Consider the following 18,456-nt stretch of genomic DNA (forward strand, 5'->3'; position numbering starts at 1 on the left):
AAAATCCACTGGTCTCTTATTATGTTGTAAAAAACTGCAGTGGTCCACAATAGAAAAAATTCCCAGATGACCTTTGTCTAAAAAAAAGTCCGATATATACAGCAGCTGAAATAAGTATTTAACATGCCACTATTTTTCTCAGTAAATATATTTCCAAAGGTGCTATTGACATGAAATTTTCACCAGATGTTGGGAACAACCCAAGTAATCCATACATACAAAGAAAGTAGAACAAATAAGATCAGAAATTAAGTTGTGTAATAATGTGAAATGACACGGGAAAAAATATTGAACACAAGACGGGGCGGTGCAAAAAGGCACGGAAAGCCAAGAGAACACCTAAAATATATCAATATTCAAACAGCAATCCAGCCCCTTGTCAGTGCAAATGAATATCAGATGGTTCAGTCCTAATTGATGGCCTACAAACAGGTCTCATTGCCAAGGTGAGTCAAGACATATCTCATGATGGGTAAGTGCCGAGAGCTGTCTCAAGACCATCGCAAACTAATTGTTGCAAAACATAATGAAGGCATTGGTTACAGGAGCATATCTAAGCTTCTGAAACGTTGCACGGTTGGGGCCATAATTCGTACGTGGAAAGCCAGTCATACCACCATAATTTTGCCTCAATCAGGCGCTCCTCACAAGATTTCTGACAGTGAAGTGCAAAGAATAATCAGAAGAGTTGTCCAAGAGCCAAGGACCACCAGTTGGAGAGCTTCAAAAATGACCTGGAATTAGCAGGTACTGTTGTCACAAGGAAAACAGTGAGTACTCTAGTACAACCCCAATTCCAATGAAGTTGGGACGTTGTTAAACATAAATAAAAACAGAATAAAATGATTTGCAAATCAAGTTTGACTTATATTTAATTGAATACACTACAAAGGCAAGATATTTAATGTTCTAACTGATAAACTTTGTTTTTAGCAAATAATCATTAACTTAGAATTTTATGGCTGCAACACGTTCCAAAAAAGTTGGGACAGGGTCATGTTTACCACTGTGTTACATCACCTTTTCTTTTAACAACATTCAATAAACGTTTGGGAACTGAGGACACTAATTGTTGAAGCTTTGTAGGTGGAATTCTTTCCCATTCTTGCTTGATGTACAGGTTCAGCTGTTCAACAGTCCGGGGTCTCCGTTGTAGTATTTTACGCTTCATAATGCGCCACACATTTTCAATGGGAGACAGGTCTGGACTGCAGGCAGGCCAGTCTAGTACCCGCACTCTTTTACTACGAAGCCACGCTGTAGTAACACATGCAGAATGTGGTTTGGCATTGTCTTGCTGAAATAAACAGGGGCGTCCGTGAAAAAGACGTTGCTTGGATGGCAGCATATATTTCTACAAAACCTGTATGTACCCTTCAGCATTAATGGTGCCTTCACAGGTGTGTAAGTTACCCAGGCCATTGGCACTAACATAGCCCCATACGATCACAGATGCTGGCTTTTGAACTTTGCGTCCATAACAGTCCGGATGTTTTTTTTCCTTTTTGGCCCGGAGGACACAACGTCCACAATTTCCAAACACAATTTGAAATGCGGAACACAGAACACTTTTCTACTTTGCATCAGTCCATCTTAGATGAGCTCGGGCCCGGAGAAGCCGGCGGCGTTTCTGGGTGTTGTTGATAAATGGCTTTTGCTTTGCATAGTAGAGTTTCAAGTTGCACTTATGGATGTAGCGGCAAACTGTATTTACTGACATTGGTTTTCTGAAGTGTTCCTGAGCCCATGTGGTGATATCATTTACACATTGATGTCGGTTTTTGATGCAGTGCCGCGTGAGGGATCGAAGGTCACGGGCATTCGATGTTTGTTTTCGGCCTTGACACTTACATGCAGTGATTTCTCCAGATTCTCTGAACCTTTTGATGATGATGCAATCCCTAAATTTCTTGCAATTGTACGTTGAGGAACATTGCCCTTAAACTGTTCGACTATTTTCTCACGCACTTGTTCACAAAGAGGTGAACCTCGCCCCATCTTTTGCTTGGAAGTATAAAAGGAAGCTCCTTTTATACCCAATCATGGCACCCACCTGTTCACCTGTGGGATGTTCCAAACAGGTGTTTGCGCATTCCTCAACTTTCTCAGTCTTTCTTGCCACCTGTGCCAGCTTTTTTGGAACATGTTGCAGCCATACAATTCTAAGTTAATGATTATTTGCTAAAAACAATAAGGTTTGTCAGTTTGAACATTAAATATCTTGTCTTTGCAGTGTATTCAATTAAATATAGGTTGAACATGATTTGTAAATCATTGTATTCTGTTTTTTTTAACACAATGTCCCAACTTCGTTGGAGTTGGGGTTGTATAATAATTGTAAAAAATAAAGTTGCCTACTTCGTGGATTTCACCTGTCGCAGGTTATTTTTGGAACGTAACCCCCGCGATAAACGAGGGAACACTAATGCATTCTGTCGCATTGGCCGTCTTGAACCTGTCATTGCAAACAGAGGCTTTTGTACAAAGTATTAAATACCAGTTGCCGTGTTCAATACTTTTCCCCTGTGTCATTTCACATGATTACACACAATTTAATTTCTGAGCTTATTTGTTCTACTTTCTTTGTGTGTATGGGTTACTTGGGTTGTTCCCAACATCTGGTGAAAATTTCATGTCAATAGCAAGTTTGGAAATATATGTAGTGACAAAAATGGTGACCTGTTAAATACTTATTTCAGCCACTGTACATCATATAGTCTATGATCTCAAAGGAGACTGCAACACTGCCGCCTAGCGGATGGATGGAGGACCTTCCCACACTTTTTTTAATTTAAAAAAAAAACAATAATTTCCCCCCTACTTGAAACTGCGTTATGTTTGTCTCAAAAATAAATGCACCTTCCAAAAACATACCAACAGCAATTCACAAGCAAAATTTAATATTTACAAATGATACCTCATGATAAATGCACACACATTAAAAAACTTGCAAATTTGTGGATATGAAAAACGTGTGTAAATCGCGGCTATATTTGTGGATTTGAAAAACACGTGCAAATAATTTGTGGAGTTGAAAAACACACCTGTGAATCGCGGATATATTTGTGGATTTGAAAAACAAATGCAAATAATTTTGAGACATCTCTCTCCCCATATAATTAAGGGCTAGGAGAGGCAGAGAAAGTCCCTAACTAATACTGTAGGCCGCAATAGTATTATCATAGTTCCCACAGAGCTGAGCAAATATATGCCTGTATTTATAATTTTTGTATGTATTGCTGCTCCGTGTGTTAAAGTATAAGTTGTTTAAAGCTTTATAATTACAGTAGCATCTATGCTAATAACTGTTAGCCTGTCCATGGCGTTTCGGATTTTGTTAGCAGTAAGCTAGTGGACTTTTGTTAGACAAATGGGATATCACTGTCACTCATCTACCGTCAAGGTCGTCAAAGCGCTTTAACACTGTCTCCTCATTCACCTACTGTTTACTCAGCATCAGGAGCCACTTGGCGTTCAGTATCTTGCTCAAGGAAACTTCGACATGGTCACAAGGGCTGAGGGAACTCACAACCTTTGGGTTGGGAAACGACCACTCTACCACCTGAGCCATGCAATGTTTCATTTCTTTTGTTTTATGTGTCAGCTTTATTTATGTATTTTTTTTGTGTCAGCTTTAAAGTGAAATGTAACAGGAAGTAAGCCTGTCCCGATAATTACTATATCGACTTATTGGTTGATAAATAAAATGGACACAGTAGTTTTTCCGGACTCGATAAATTGTCGTTGTTGTGGTGAGCCGGCTTGCGGATCACACAGTGAGCCGACAGTTGGACGGCTGTGTCTTTGGCTGGTAGTGGGCTCATGGAATGCCAGCGGACTGGTACACGCTTGCCGGTGTTGGCTGCGTCCAATACTCCAGTCTTGCTCCATGTGCAGCACGTAGATGCACACAACAGAGGCACTTAAGGGAAAGTTACGTTTGTTGTCCTCTTGCCCCGCTGTGAGCTAACTCGTGTGCTAACAAGTCAGCCTGCGAGCTAGAGAGTTAAGGAGATAAACAGCTCGCTCCACTGTGGAATATTCGTAACATCAGTGCCAAGTTGTTGTGTGTGTTTGTTCCCAATTAACACAAACACAAAAACGTTTACTGTTCATTAAGCGTAACCTCAGTGGCACATGTTATTCAGCCAATAGTTGACTACAGCGACACGCACAGTCTTTTAGCTCTTTATTCTTTATTTCAGACCCAGGGGATCCATATCACACTAAGGAAAAACAATGTAATTGAGAAAAAAGACAGGAAGTTATAGTAATAACAATACTGATTTAAAAAAATAATTATAAATAAAAAAAAAATGACAGGCCTTATTTAAAGGTTTCAGAGGTATTAAAAAAACTATAAGAAGCGGAACGGAAGATGGATGAATGAATGAATAATTCGTGATGGTTTTGGGAAAATATATTGTCTTAAAAATCATCGTGAGAGGCCTAACTGGAAGCTTGAAGCAAGCACACTTTCTCTCATTTGGAGAACTGCGAGCAAGAGTTTGTCGTTTCCTCAAAGTGATGTTATACAATCTCAGTCTCCCACTTATTGACGGCGATAGAGTGAGAACATTTAATTGGGAACACTTTAAAAAAAAAATGTAAATAAGTTTCAGTGTGTTTTATTTAATCGTGTGCTGAGGTAAAACTATGTTTAAAAAAAAGATTCAAATGTAAAAAAAAAAAAAAAAGAGGTTGTAATAAAGGTCTTCCCCATTGTGGATGCCTGGGACTCTCTCCAGTTGATTTAAATAAATGTCCTTGTCAGGAAATGGTAGTTTGTTTAAACACAACTTATGTTGCACAAACAAGTTGTTCATGTCCTTTTGTGATGTGTTCCTCCTCCCAGGAAGTGGGCGATGACTAATGCTCGATATTTATGCCACTCCTGGGCTGCTATGTAATCTCACATCTGCTGTGTGTGGTGACGTCACTTCTACCTTTTGTTTTGGCTGACCCTCGAGAGTCATCATCTTCAACCAGTTTGTAGTTACTCATCATTAGGCTTTACACGATCAGGATTTTTGGGGCCGATCACCGAGTTTAAAAAACTGATAACCGATCACCGATCCTATCACAAGATGGAACAATGTGTCTATTAAAATGACCTGTTCATTTACTATATATACTTGTGTACTTAATTGCTCAAAAAATATATTTACAATAAATGATGTATCTTTGTTCATCTAGTTATGCCAGTGAGGCATAGTGACAGACAGAACAAATGAATGGTCTTCTGTTAGATGGCATGAAGTACATACAGTAATTAATGTCTCCACTTTTTGTGACATTTTTGTTTGTTGGTGTGCCGTGAGATTTTTTTAATTGTAAAATATGTTCCTTGGCTCCATTAAGGTTGGAAATCACTGCTCTAGTCAGGTCATGTATTGTAATTAGTGAGGTCAAACCAACATTACAACATGACAGAAATAATGGGTGCTAACTTACTGTAATTAAATTACTTTATTGTAATTAAATTACTTCACCCACACCATAACCTTGGAGCATGATTCGACAGAATGCCGGTACAACCGTTAGTGCTAGCAGTAGCTTGCTAGGCAACATAACGTTTTGTTGCCTGCTTGCGAGCTGTATCGTATTAAAGTAAGTGAACATACCTCAAGCAATCCTTAAAAGAATGTCCTCTCCCGAGCACCGGTGACCACCAACACGTTTTCCCCCCATTTTGTTTTTATAATACTGTCATCGCGATCCACTCTTGTTGTCGTCGCCATGGTAACGTGTATCCGATTGCGTTTGAGTTGACAAGATAAAACACAATGATCGTAAAAAATGGGATGCGGTGGTATCGGAATACAAGATTTTATTGCAGTAGTCTGACATAGTGCAATCGTGAAAGCGCAAATTTGTCTTGTCATCTGATCCACGCATTACATGTTGTCCGTCTCAGACGTGTTGTCTGTCACACACTGCAGTTATTATTTTTTTAATAACTTTATTGGTGCTCAGATATTTACAGTACTACGTTAAAAGACGCACGACAAGGCAAAAAATAAACTAGCTTTTGGGTTCAGATATACTGTACACGATGACGACGCGGAGTAAATGTCTTTTGCGGAGCATTGATCGGATCGGCGAATCATGACATTAAAGCCGATCAGCATAAAATGCTAAATATCGGCCGATACCGCTCAAACCGATCAGATTGGTGTAAAGTCTACTCATCATGCCAGTGGGAGTCCAAAGCCAACTGTCACTACGCCTTCAGTCGTTGTAACTTGACCTTGAGAGGTAGCATGCAGGAGGCGTTGCTTTTTTACTACAAGGGTTTGGAGAAAGTCTTGGATGCTTTGAGATACAGACGCAAATGATTGTGAATCAATTAATAAATTTTAATAATCTATATTATTAAATAATGTGCTGCCGATTAGGAAAAAAAATCAGAAATGCAACCTCAGTTGGACAGTCAATGTGGCACACAAGAGTGCTGTATAGTGTCAGTAACTGATATAGGACTCTACCATATTATGCTGACCACAATAATACCGTTTTATTTTCTGACATGATACAGAGATACTGTATGTGCGTTATCTGGCAACTTAATAGCTGCTGTTTGTTCTTAGGGTTCTGCAAAATTATTTGGAATACATTCATGAAGGGGGCGCGTCACAAAAGTGCACAACTACATACTGGAACCACTTACCGTATTTTCGCGACCATAAGGCACACCGCATTAAAAGGCGCAGTCTCAGTTACGGTCTATTTCTGTCTTTAACATGCATAAGGCGCACCGTATTATTGGGCGCAGGCATGGTAAAACATATGCTATCTTAAAACATACCATAGAAATGTTTCATCCCTTCATCATAGTATTACATATATTCAACAAATCGATGGATAACTAATTTTGAAATCGCAAGTCAAGTATAATAGTTCAACTATAAAAAAAAAAATGCTTTCACCGTTTCAACACTTATTCATTGAATACGACAATTTTAAATCTTGAGAATTGAGCAAGAATCATGGAAGTTGACAAACATGATTTTGCTTTCACGGTAGGGCTGGACGCAATGGGGAAAAAAACCTATCGTGATCATTTTTTTTCATATCAGTCTATTGATGTATATCACGAAATAAAACCAAACAGAATTTTTTCAATCTTAAATGTTCCATGTTACTCTTTACCTTTTGATTTAAAATTTTTTTCAAACGTTGAACATGACATGGAACATTATATAGCTCCTAGATCATTTTACACCTGAGTCTATGAGAGTTCCTGGATGCACGTCTGGAAACAATGAGTCCAAATCCTGGAGCAATGAGTCCCTGCAACTTGGAGTACAGATACTGTAATCATCTGCTATATGACGGTTGTTGCTTTGCGGTCCCGCTATATTGCGGATTTTTATTTGTACAGTATTTTTGTAATCTCTTGCTCTCTTAATATAAAGTCCCCTCCAAAAGTATTGCAAAGACAAGGTCAATTCCTTTGTTTTTGTTGTATACTGAAGACATTTGGGTGTCAGATCAAAAGCTGAATATGAGACAAAAGTTCAGAATTACAGCTTTTATTTCATGGTATTTACATCTAGATGTCTTAAACAACTCAGGACAGAGCACCTTTTTGTTTGAACCCACCCACTTTTCAAATGAGCAAAGGTATTGGAACATATAACTGACGAGTGTTTCTAGTTGCTCAGGTGTTGCCTTTAGGTTGATTGCTTCAACATCAGTGCTTGTTTTTTTGCTTTTGAGTTCAAATGTGAAAATTGCATTTGCTGTTAAGCAAACATGAAGACGATAGAGCTGTCTATGGGAGAAAAGCAAACCAGTTTGAAGCTGAGAGACTAGGGAAAATCGATCAGAGCTGTTGCACAAACATTGGGCATAGCCAATACAAAAATTTGGAATGTCCTGAAAAATAGAAACCACTGGTGTACTGAGCAACAGACATCAAACAGGTCGGCCAAGGGCATCAACAGTAGTTGACAGAAACATTGTGAGACCTGTGAAGAAACACCCAAAGACAACGGTCAGTGACATCACTGCCAAGCTCCACAGGGCAGGGGTGAAGGTGTCACAATCCACTGTTCGGAGAAGACTTCGAGAGAAGAAATCTACAGGCCATACCACAAGATGCAAACCACTCATCAGATTTTGCAAAGAGTAGAGAGATGAGCCACAAAAGTTTTGGAATAAAGTTTTCTGGACTGATGAGACCAAGATTAACCTCTACCAAAGTGATGGAAAGTATGGAGAAAGAAAGGATCTGCTTATGATTCAAAACACACAAGCTCATCTCTGAAGCATGGTGGAGGTAATGTCATGACTTGGGCTTGCATGGCTGCTTCTGGAACGGGGTCACTAGTCTTTATTGATGATGTAACTAATGATTGTAGCAGCAGAATGAATTCTGAAGTTGCCAAAACCATTTTGTCTGGCAATTTACAGAAACATGCATCCAAACTAATCGGGAGAAGCTTCATCATGCAACAAGACAATGACCCAAAACACACTGCCAACACGACAAAGGACTTCATCAGGGGGAAAAATTGGAAGGTCTTCGACCGGCTAAGGCCATCACTGGACCTTAACCCAATAGAGCATGCATTTAGTGCACTTGCCCACACTAAACATGGACCAGAGGAAGCGAAGGAGAGTGTTGTCTCAGGAGATTAAAGAAAATTCGTGCAGCTGCTCCTCATCGGACACGTCGTTCCATTGAGATTCTTGTCTCAGAGGAGCCGGTACCATGATACGTATGATACGGTACAGTGGCTACTGTACAACTGCACATGTGCAGTAAGTCCAAATGGCAGCGGAAGTAAACAAAGGATGTGACCGGATGACTTTACTTCATTGCAGCGCCTGTTAGAATAAAATACGAAATTTAATTTGTTTCAAATATGTAATTTCAACCGTTTACATTTAAATGCAAAAATTCTGATTCGGGATCTGTTTTGTCCTTGAAATTTGTGAATTAATTTGATCGGCAAATGAGTTTTTCCAAGCACTACTGGCCATAAAGTTTAATGTTAGTATCATCACTCCAAATACCTTTGTTCCAAAAGTGTTGCGGCTTGTCTTTTTTTTTTTTCTTTTTTTCTTTTTTTTTACAACTGTCTCCTAATGATCTAGTTGAAACAGCCACATCAATTAATTTTTTTATTTATTTTATTTTTTTCAGTAAATGCCATGTGCATGAACTTGTATGTTATCAAGCCAAAACCTTTGATCAGGCTCACCAGGGGATTTTCTGTTGCCATTGTGATTTACAAAGACCCAACAGCCTTGTTTGGTAATAAAACATCCAGTCTCTAACACCGATTGAAAGAAGATTTTGTAGATTTTCATTCATATTCTCTGAACATTGGCCATTTATGTGGGCAAAGAAAAACTAGCAGCTGCAGTCAATCATGATCACAAATGAGATGTTAGTGGGGCTTGGCCTTCTCAAATAATGCTTGAATTTAGCGGACTACTTTTTTACCTTTTGCAAATTAGCGAAAATCTCAAATTGAAATGTTTCTTTTTCAAAAATTAAAAACTTAATAATCATTCCACCCTGGAAAGATAACAGTTCAAATAAAGCAAGAAAAGGCCCAAATTAATAAAAGTATTTCCTATAAAGAGTGTACGCAAACATCTGAGCACAACTAATTTGAAATAAAAATAGGCATCCCACAGGGACACTTTGTCGATGCGTCTATGAAATGACTGCTCAATGAAATAAAGATTATATATTAATGAGAATTAGGTTGATAAGAATCATTGTTAATTTACATGCCGTATTGATTGTTTTATTGACCATGTGGGATCCAGTAAAAGCTTGACTTCCTTTGTTGCACGAGATGATGATGAGTACTTTAAACTATTTGCATTTTTGTTTGATTTATGTTTGATTGTATTTATGTACAGCACTTTGTTTCAGTTGCAGTCAAGTGCACTACAAATAAAGTTATTGATTTTGCAGAAAATGCTTTAATATGTCTGATAACAAAATATTGCTGTTTGAAGAATAATTGGCAGTTTAAATCGGTTTAGTTTGTTTTTACGTTTTTCTTAAGGGACAATGTGTCACAATTGTAACATGCATTATTTCTTTGTGCCACAGAATGCCACCTACTTAATTACAGCTGCCAGAAACGCCAGCGCCTCTACAACAGTAAGTCCCCCCACCCACCCGGGTTGTCGCAATTAGGTCACTGGTGTAGGATAAGCATGGCAACTGTCATTTACCATGTGATAACATTCATTTTGGTTCACTGTGGTACACTAAAGATCAATAAATCCTGATAAGACTTGTTTACATGGCAGGGTGCGTAGGTGTTAGGGATGTGTATGAATATCGATTTGATTAATCATTGATTTTATTAATTTGATCTTTGAGCAAATGAACAACCAGCAGTGGCACTTATGGTTAAGTCTCAACTAGTTTGCAGTCTTCAGAAATGCCAACGTTGGGTCAACTATGAGAAATTCGGGTAGTTCTGTGCAGACCTCTAAACCTTCCCAACTAGCGTTCTTCTACTCAGTGAAACATTATGTGCTGACCTTTGTAGAGCAAGTGATCAATACTTTAGTCAAATGTTTGCAAGAAGTCCGTTTAATGAACCTCTGGTCATATTTTAGGAGTTTGCTATTTTTAGCCAATGTGTTGATTTGTTCCTCTTCAAGTGTGTTTTTTTCCCCCTTCAAATACAGAATCTGAAGGATGTTTTGTCAGACCTCATTCCTAAAGAACAGAGCAGGATCAAAAACTTTAAGCAGCAGTATGGAAAAACCAACATAGGGCAGATTACTGTGGACATGGTGAGTAGACCCCTAACGCTTTACCTTAATTTCCATCGCAGGTTTCATAAAGTATATCCAGTGTTGTTTTTGTGTGTGGAAAAATCTTCTCTACATGCCAGGAAATCTACAGCATTCTCTATGATACAATTGTTTTGCATGTTGACTTCAATCCTTCCTATGGCAATGTATTAAAGCAGTGGTTCACAAACTTTTCAGAGTGCCATGCCCTTTCAGCCATTTAACCTATAGCCATGTACCCCCCTCTCCCGTGCATAAAAATCTATATCTGTAACCCTTTCTCAACACACACACACCACACATCAAATAAAATCTTATTTCTCAAATTGAACTATTTAAGAATTTTAAAAAAATCTGCCAAGCATTCTATATAGTGTGTGTGTGTACAGTGGATACAGAAATTATTCAGATCCCCTTAAATTTTTCACTCGCTATATTGCAGCCATTTTCGAAAATAATGTTTCCCCTCAATGTACACACAGCACCCCATATAGACAGGAAAAAAATGAATTGTTGAATTTTTTGCAGATTTTATTAAAAAAGAAAAACTGAAATATCACAGCCATAAGTATTCAGACCCTTTGCTCTGTATTTAGTAGAAGCACCCTTTTGAGCTAATACAGCCATGAGTCTTTTTGGGAATGATACAAGTTTTTCACACCTGGATTTGGGGATCCTCTGCCATTCCTCCTTGCTGATCTTCTCTCTGTTGGATGGTGAACATTGGTGGACAGCCATTTTCAGGTCTCTCCAGAGATGGTCAATTGGGTTTAAGTCAGGGCTTTGGCTGGGCCATTCAAGAACAGTCACAGAGTTGTTCTGAAGCCACTCCTGTGTTATTTTAGCTGTGTGTTTAGGGTCATTGTATTGTTGGAAGGTGAACCCTCGGCCCAGTCTGAGGTCCGGAGCACTCTGGAGATGTTTTTCGTCCAGGATATCCCTGTACCTGGCCGCATTCATCTTTCCTTTGATTGTAACCAGTCATCCTGTCCCTGCAACTGAAAAACACCCCACAGCATGATGCTGCTACCACCATGCTTCACTGTTGGGACTGTATTGGACAGGTGATGAGCAGTGCCTGTTTTTTCCCACACATACCGCTTAGAATTAAGGCTAAAAAGTTCTATTTTGATCTCATCAGACCAGAGAATCTTATATCTCACCATCTTGGAGTCCTTCAGGGTTTTTTTTTTTTGTTTTTGTTTTTTTTAAGCAAACTCCATGCAGGCATTCATGTGTCTTACACTGAGGAGAGGCTTTCGTCGGGCCACTCTGCAATAAAGCCCCAACTGGTGGAGGGCTGCAGTGATGTTGACTTTCTAGAACTTTCTCCCGACTGCATCTCTGGAGCTCAGCCACAGTGATCTTTGGGTTCTTCTTTACCTCTTTCACCAAGGCTCTTCTCCCCCGATTGTTCAATTTGGACGGACGGCCAGCTCTAGTAAGGGTTCTGGTCGTCCCAAATGTCTTCCATTTAAGGACTATGGAGGCCACTGTGCTCTTAGGGACCTCAAGTGGAGCAGAACTATTATTATTTTTGTTTAATTTTTTTTTTTAAATTTTTTTTTTGTAACCTTGGCCAGATCTCTGCCTTGCCACAATTCTGTCCCTGAGCTCTTCAGGCAGTTCCTTTGACCTCATGATTCTCATTTGCTCTGGCATGCACTGTGAGCTGTAAGGTCTTATATAGACAGGTTTGTGGCTTTCCTAATCAGTCCAATCAGTTTAATCAAACACAGCTGGACTCCAATGAAGGTGTAGAACCATCTCAAGGATTATCAGAAGAAATGGACAGCACCTGAGTTAAATGAGTGTCACAGCAAAGGGTCTGAATACTTATGGCTGTGTGATATTTCAGTTTTTCTTTTAATAAATCTGAAAATATTTCAACAATTACGTTTTTTTTCTGTCAGCCTGGGGTGCTGTGTGTACATTAATGAGGGAAAAAAATGAACTTAAATGATTTTAGCAACCCCTCCTTGAACCGTCACCTTATCGTGGTGCAGGGGATTGTGTGTCCCAATAATCCGAGGAGCTAAGTTGTCTGGGGCTTCACACCCTGATAGGGTCACCCATGGCAAACATGTCCGAGGTGAAGGACCAGACAAAGCATGGCTCCAAAACCCCCTATGATGAACAAAATTAATGGATTTAGGTTTCCCTTGCCCGGACGCGGGTCACCGGGGCCCCCTCGGAAGCCAGGCCTGGAGGTGGGGCTCGAAGGCGAGCGCCTGGTGGCCGGGCCTGCACCCATGGGGCCCGGCTGGGCACAGCCCGAAACGGTAACGTGGGTACCCCTTCCCATGGGCTCACCACCTGTGGGAGGGGCCATAGGGGTCGGGGGCAGTGTGAGCTGGGCGGGGACCTTTGCAATCTGATCCCCGGCTACAGAAACTGGCTCTAGGGATGTGAAATGTCTCCTCTCTGGCAGGGAAGGAGCCCGAACTGGTGTGTGAGGTTGAGAAGTTTCGACTAGATTTTGTCGGGTTCGCCTCCACACACGGCTTGGGCTCTGGTACCAGTCCTCTTTAGACGGGTTGGACTCTTTTCCACTCTGGAGTTGCCTGTGGTGAGAGGTGCCGAGCAGGTGTGTGTATACTTATTGCCCCTCGCCTGTACGTTTGTACGGTGGACGAGAGGGTAGCCTTCGGGTGGGGAGACTGGTCCTGACTGTTGTTTGTGCCTATGCACCAAACAGCAGTTCAGAGTACCCACCCTTTTTGGAGTCATTGGGGGCCAGGTTAATACTATAGAAGCCAAATTTAAAAGGAGGAGGAGGGAAAAAAAAGACAAAAGCACATCAATGATTGATAGTATTGCTTTTTGTTCGCTGATACTTGAACTGTTTTATTTTACTTGGGGAGCATGCAGTTGCAATCTACATTTTAATGTGTTTTACATTTAGAATTAAAATTTAATTGCTCTTAAAAAGGATGGACTTGAATTATGCCGTAATATTATATCAGTGGCCTAAAAAAACATTGTTACTATCATTTATCGTGATAGTTTTTAGGAGAACATATCAGTCTGAAATGCTCCCACACTTTTGGCATTTTTTCTTTGTTTCGCATGTGTTCTTTGGCATCCTAGCCATCTTTCCACTCCTTGAAACAAATAGGTGTGCTTCGCTTCGGCCTCCTTCCCTTGTGTAGGTAACGTAACCACGTTGAGCCCGTGCTGTATCCCTTAATGTCTACAATTAAATAAACTGTTCCGACGCGGAGAAATTTCCTTATTTTTTTTTGTACTCAAGCTACTCTAAAAACTCTGACTCGTTTCACCCCTATAAGTTATTAGTTCTTCCACAGCGTTATTGGGTAGGCATAATGCAAAATGTCCAGTAAGCTTAGTCTTTAATTTTAGCAGCACCAGGGAAACCAAGAAATGTAACGCAAAATAATTAGCCCCTTAAGCTGTCTGGGCTGTCTTTTACCGTGTCAGGTATCAATCAGGTCATCTTGCTGAGATCACAAATTAAGTGAGTTGCTCACTCTACCAGCTACGAACTGCAACACTAAGGTGCACGATGACCTTTTTTGGCTCTTATAAAACACGAGTTATCTTGACACAATTCACCAGTAAACCACACCCAAAACATGGACTTTGCTATTGGAAAGGTACTTGCCCAGTGCATGTCAAACATCCAGGCAAGTACTGGCAAGAGATGTTGAGAAAGTCTTTTGCTGGTGTGACAGGAAGTTGTTTTCAATATGTTGGCCATTGCACAAGCAGGGTTTTTCAAGAGCAACAAAGGATTGGTCCACTTTTGTTCCCTCTCATTTACTCATAATTCAACTCAACAAAAATAATAATTTATTTAAATATATGTGCCCTGTGATTGGCTGGCGACCAGTTCAGGGTGTACCCCGCCTCTCGCCCGAAGATAGTTGGGATAGGCTCCAGCACCCCCCGCGACCCTAGTGAGGATAAGTGGAAGGGAAGATGAATGAATGAATGAATGTATAAGTAATCCCCAAATAGAAATTCCCATTTGACTGTTATTTTCATTCTGATTTAAGATCTAACTCACAATTGTATATGGGGGGCAGGGGGTCTTTGAGCAGTTGTTTGGGTTTCAGTGCCTTGCTCCAGGGCACGGAATAGACGAGAATCTAAGAATCATTCAGTGTTGGCAACCTAATTCAAACTTGAAACTTTGATTATGTACTGTTCAGCTGCCACACTACTTTTATGCACGCACATTTACAGTGGGAGGAAAAAGTAGGACCAATTTATGCAGAAATTAAAAAAATTCCAAAGGGTTCAAATATTTTTTCTCCTACTGTACACCATGCACAAAGCAGTGATGTCATATTTGTTTGCATTGTACTTTTCTTATCTATGAAGTTACCTGCTAAATCGACTATTTCATTGAATGGTAATTATTCCCCCCCCCCCCCCCCCCCCGTGGAGATGTGCGAGTAAAAATTTTTTCTTGCTTTAATAAGTACTCATGTTCTCTTGCCCAGGTGTATGGAGGTATGAGGGGGATGAAGGGTCTAGTTTATGAGACCTCCGTGCTGGATCCTGATGAGGTCAGTGCTGAATGCTACCATTTTACCATACTTTGCCTCAGTACAGCACCTTGCACCAATGTTTGAAGAAAATGGGTTATTTATCCCTCTGGAATTGGTTTGTAGCTGTTTTTCCAGCTATGACTTTAATTTGGAGATGTGATTTTAACCATACTACAACTCCATCACAACACAGACCCAAAACAGGGCTTGGTGATTTATCACTTATAATAAATAAGTTTTATTGCAACTTTCTTCTACTCCTTTTTAGCTTACTGAAAATGTGCAGCTCCATGCATGCATCTCACCACACTGCCCCTAAGAGGCAAAGGCGCGCACAGCAGGAACAGCAGATAGTCATGTCTTTGTACATCAAGTCAGGCTAAAATGTTCCTGTTAATTTTTTTTTTTTATGACTTTAATTTGGAGATGTGATTTTAACCATACTACAACTCCATCACAACACAGACCCAAAACAGGGCTTGGTGATTTATCACTTATAATAAATAAGTTTTATTGCAACTTTCTTCTACTCCTTTTTAGCTTACTGAAAATGTGCAGCTCCATGCATGCATCTCACCACACTGCCCCTAAGAGGCAAAGGCGCGCACAGCAGGAACAGCAGATAGTCATGTCTTTGTACATCAAGTCAGGCTAAAATGTTCCTGTTAATTTTTATTGCTTTTTATTTTTTAAATTTTATTTGTTACAAATGTATTTTCTGATTGTTATTATCAGTTATATTTAGTTGTTTTGGTAGTTAAATACGTACGTTTGGAAATCAATGAATAATTTTGTTTATTAATCATGATTTCAATATCAATGAAAATATTTTTTTTTCTTTCCATAATTTCCTAACGCTAACACAAAACATAAAAACTGGTAATAAAGCATTTCTATCATCAGTGTTGGAGAAGTGTGCATGTATTTATTTGACAGCGGCAACTTGGAAATATTATTTTATTTGTATATATTTTTGAAACACCCTTGGTAAATCAAAACTACAATTAGCTATAATATTTAATAATCAAAATATGGTACATTAGAGGAGCATAGACCATTAAATAATTTCTACTTACAGCAGGTGGAGTAATGTCAACGTTTCTTCATATAAAACAATGGTTGGGGATGAGTCTGTACATGCCTAAAACGGTGTTACATTTCACATTTTTGTTTACTTCCATGTTGTGGCCCAATGTTAACATATGAAGTAGTAGTAGTTGTTTACTAGCATTTTGGTGAGTCGTTTCAGGTGTTAACGTAAATTAACACACCGTGAGAAAGCGTCCCTTATGGATTAGTCAAACTAAACTCATATAGCCACTCAAATTGGAATTGGGCAACCATGTAGTGTATGTTCAGTGTTGGAGTGCATGTGATAGTCCAACTGTTCAGATACATTTATGTTTCTGCCTGGGTTTAAAAAAAAAAAAAAAGTACACTGGATTTTGTTGCTTGATTCTTTCTATTTACTCTCAGGGCATCCGCTTCCGAGGCTACAGCATCCCTGAGTGTCAGAAGTTACTGCCTAAAGCTGAAGGAGGTGAGGAGCCGCTGCCTGAGAGCCTCTACTGGCTGCTGGTCACAGGACAGGTGCCCACTGAGGAGCAGGTGAGAGTCTGGTTGGTGCATGGAGCCACAGAAACCCCTTCCATGTATTTATGTCATTAATTTTATGTACCCAGGAAGAGACTGGTGATGATCAGAATCTAAACATTAGCAGTGGAAATTTGGTTTTGATGGGACTTGCAGATGACGAGACAAGTTTCCCAGCCTTATCGAGCCAAGTCACCCACTTTACATTGGATAAATCTCATGGTACACGACAAAACAAAAATGCCACAAAAATTAGGAGTACTGAAATAATGATGATCTCGTCTCAATTTACTCACAAATCGACTTACTCTGTTTGAATTCTGAGCCTGTATACCATGGCATGCCATGATTCTTTTGTATGAATGGCAGCGGGTGGGTAACAGTTTTAATAGTTTTCAGATTTTCATGATAGCTAGTTTCTATTTAATTTAAACTTTTGTTTTGTAAATTCAGTTAGTTTGTGGAGAGGATTTAATTTTTATTAGTTTTTATTTTTTTGAAAATGTCTAGTTTTATTAATTTCAGTATTAATTTGAGGTTTTAGTGCAATACAGGGAAATAATAAATAAATAAATTGAAATGGATTTACAAATTCATATTTATTGGATGCGAGATTAAAAAAAGGTCATAAGTATTGTGTAATAAACAAAAGTAAATGACCATGCACAAATCAAATACAGATACTTTATTGACAGGTACTGTTTTGGGCCATGCTAAGACCAATGACCCTCAGACTACTGGAAAGCTGGAGTGGGGACCCTCTACTTATGTATATTGTATATAATTATTTTCTATATCAAACTCGTTGTATAATAGAGTGCCTTTTTATTTATCCATCCGTTCTAAAACCACGTATCCTCACTAGGGTCGTGGGAGCCTAAAAGTCCCAGCTGACTCTGGGTGAGAGCGGGGCTACACCCTGAACTGGTCGCCAGCCAATCGCAGGGCAGAGTTTTCAGTGAACCTACAGCGCATGTTTTTGGGATGTGGGAGGAAACCGGAGTAGCCGGAGAAAACACATGCAGGCACGGGGAGAACATTACTGACTTATAATGCATTGGCACTGGACGCAAAGAGTTTTCGCCTGTGAGGCTCAGTAGCCATGGGGTGTCATAAAATAACGTGCAGCAAGCTTTCATCGGTAGTAGTACCCGGAAATATATATCTCAAGATTCAAATTAACTTTGCTGGTTGCATTCCTTAACCGAAGAGCATTGACGTCCGTATTATTGGGAAGCTTTTATTTTGAAGGTGGGTTTCGCCGAGAGTTGGCGACTTATTACCGTAATGCCTAGTATGAACAAAATTAGGGGCGGCTGGCTTGATTGCTACTTTATGAGTGGAGGCTGGCTTGACCGCAGTCCTTTTCGGGGGTCCTTAGCTAAACAGATGTATACCTACTGGAGGGGTGCCTTTAGTGTCCTCCTTCACGCGCATCCTTCCCCCTTTAGGTCTGTATGTTGTCCTCAGCCACGTCCGCTTTTCCTCTCCCAGTCAGTCAAGCGGAGCGCTCATCACACAACAACATTTATAGATTTTGGAACTCGGTGCACACACAAGGCGCCCC

The 18,456-nt window shown here is 39.8% G+C and overlaps 1 protein-coding gene across 1 annotated transcript in view; it reads left to right on the forward strand.

The window, feature by feature from the left end:
* cs (citrate synthase) overlaps positions 1-18,456 on the forward strand; it is a 36,550-nt gene that overhangs the window by 976 nt on the left and 17,118 nt on the right. Inside the window, exons 2-5 of the mRNA XM_061790027.1 lie at positions 10,082-10,132; positions 10,672-10,779; positions 15,249-15,314; positions 16,773-16,904. Of these exons, the coding sequence (XP_061646011.1) occupies positions 10,082-10,132; positions 10,672-10,779; positions 15,249-15,314; positions 16,773-16,904 (357 nt within the window). The remainder of the gene's footprint in view (positions 1-10,081; positions 10,133-10,671; positions 10,780-15,248; positions 15,315-16,772; positions 16,905-18,456) is intronic.

Source organism: Phyllopteryx taeniolatus, chromosome 1, assembly GCF_024500385.1.
Source record: "Phyllopteryx taeniolatus isolate TA_2022b chromosome 1, UOR_Ptae_1.2, whole genome shotgun sequence".
Classification (NCBI taxonomy): domain Eukaryota; kingdom Metazoa; phylum Chordata; class Actinopteri; order Syngnathiformes; family Syngnathidae; genus Phyllopteryx; species Phyllopteryx taeniolatus.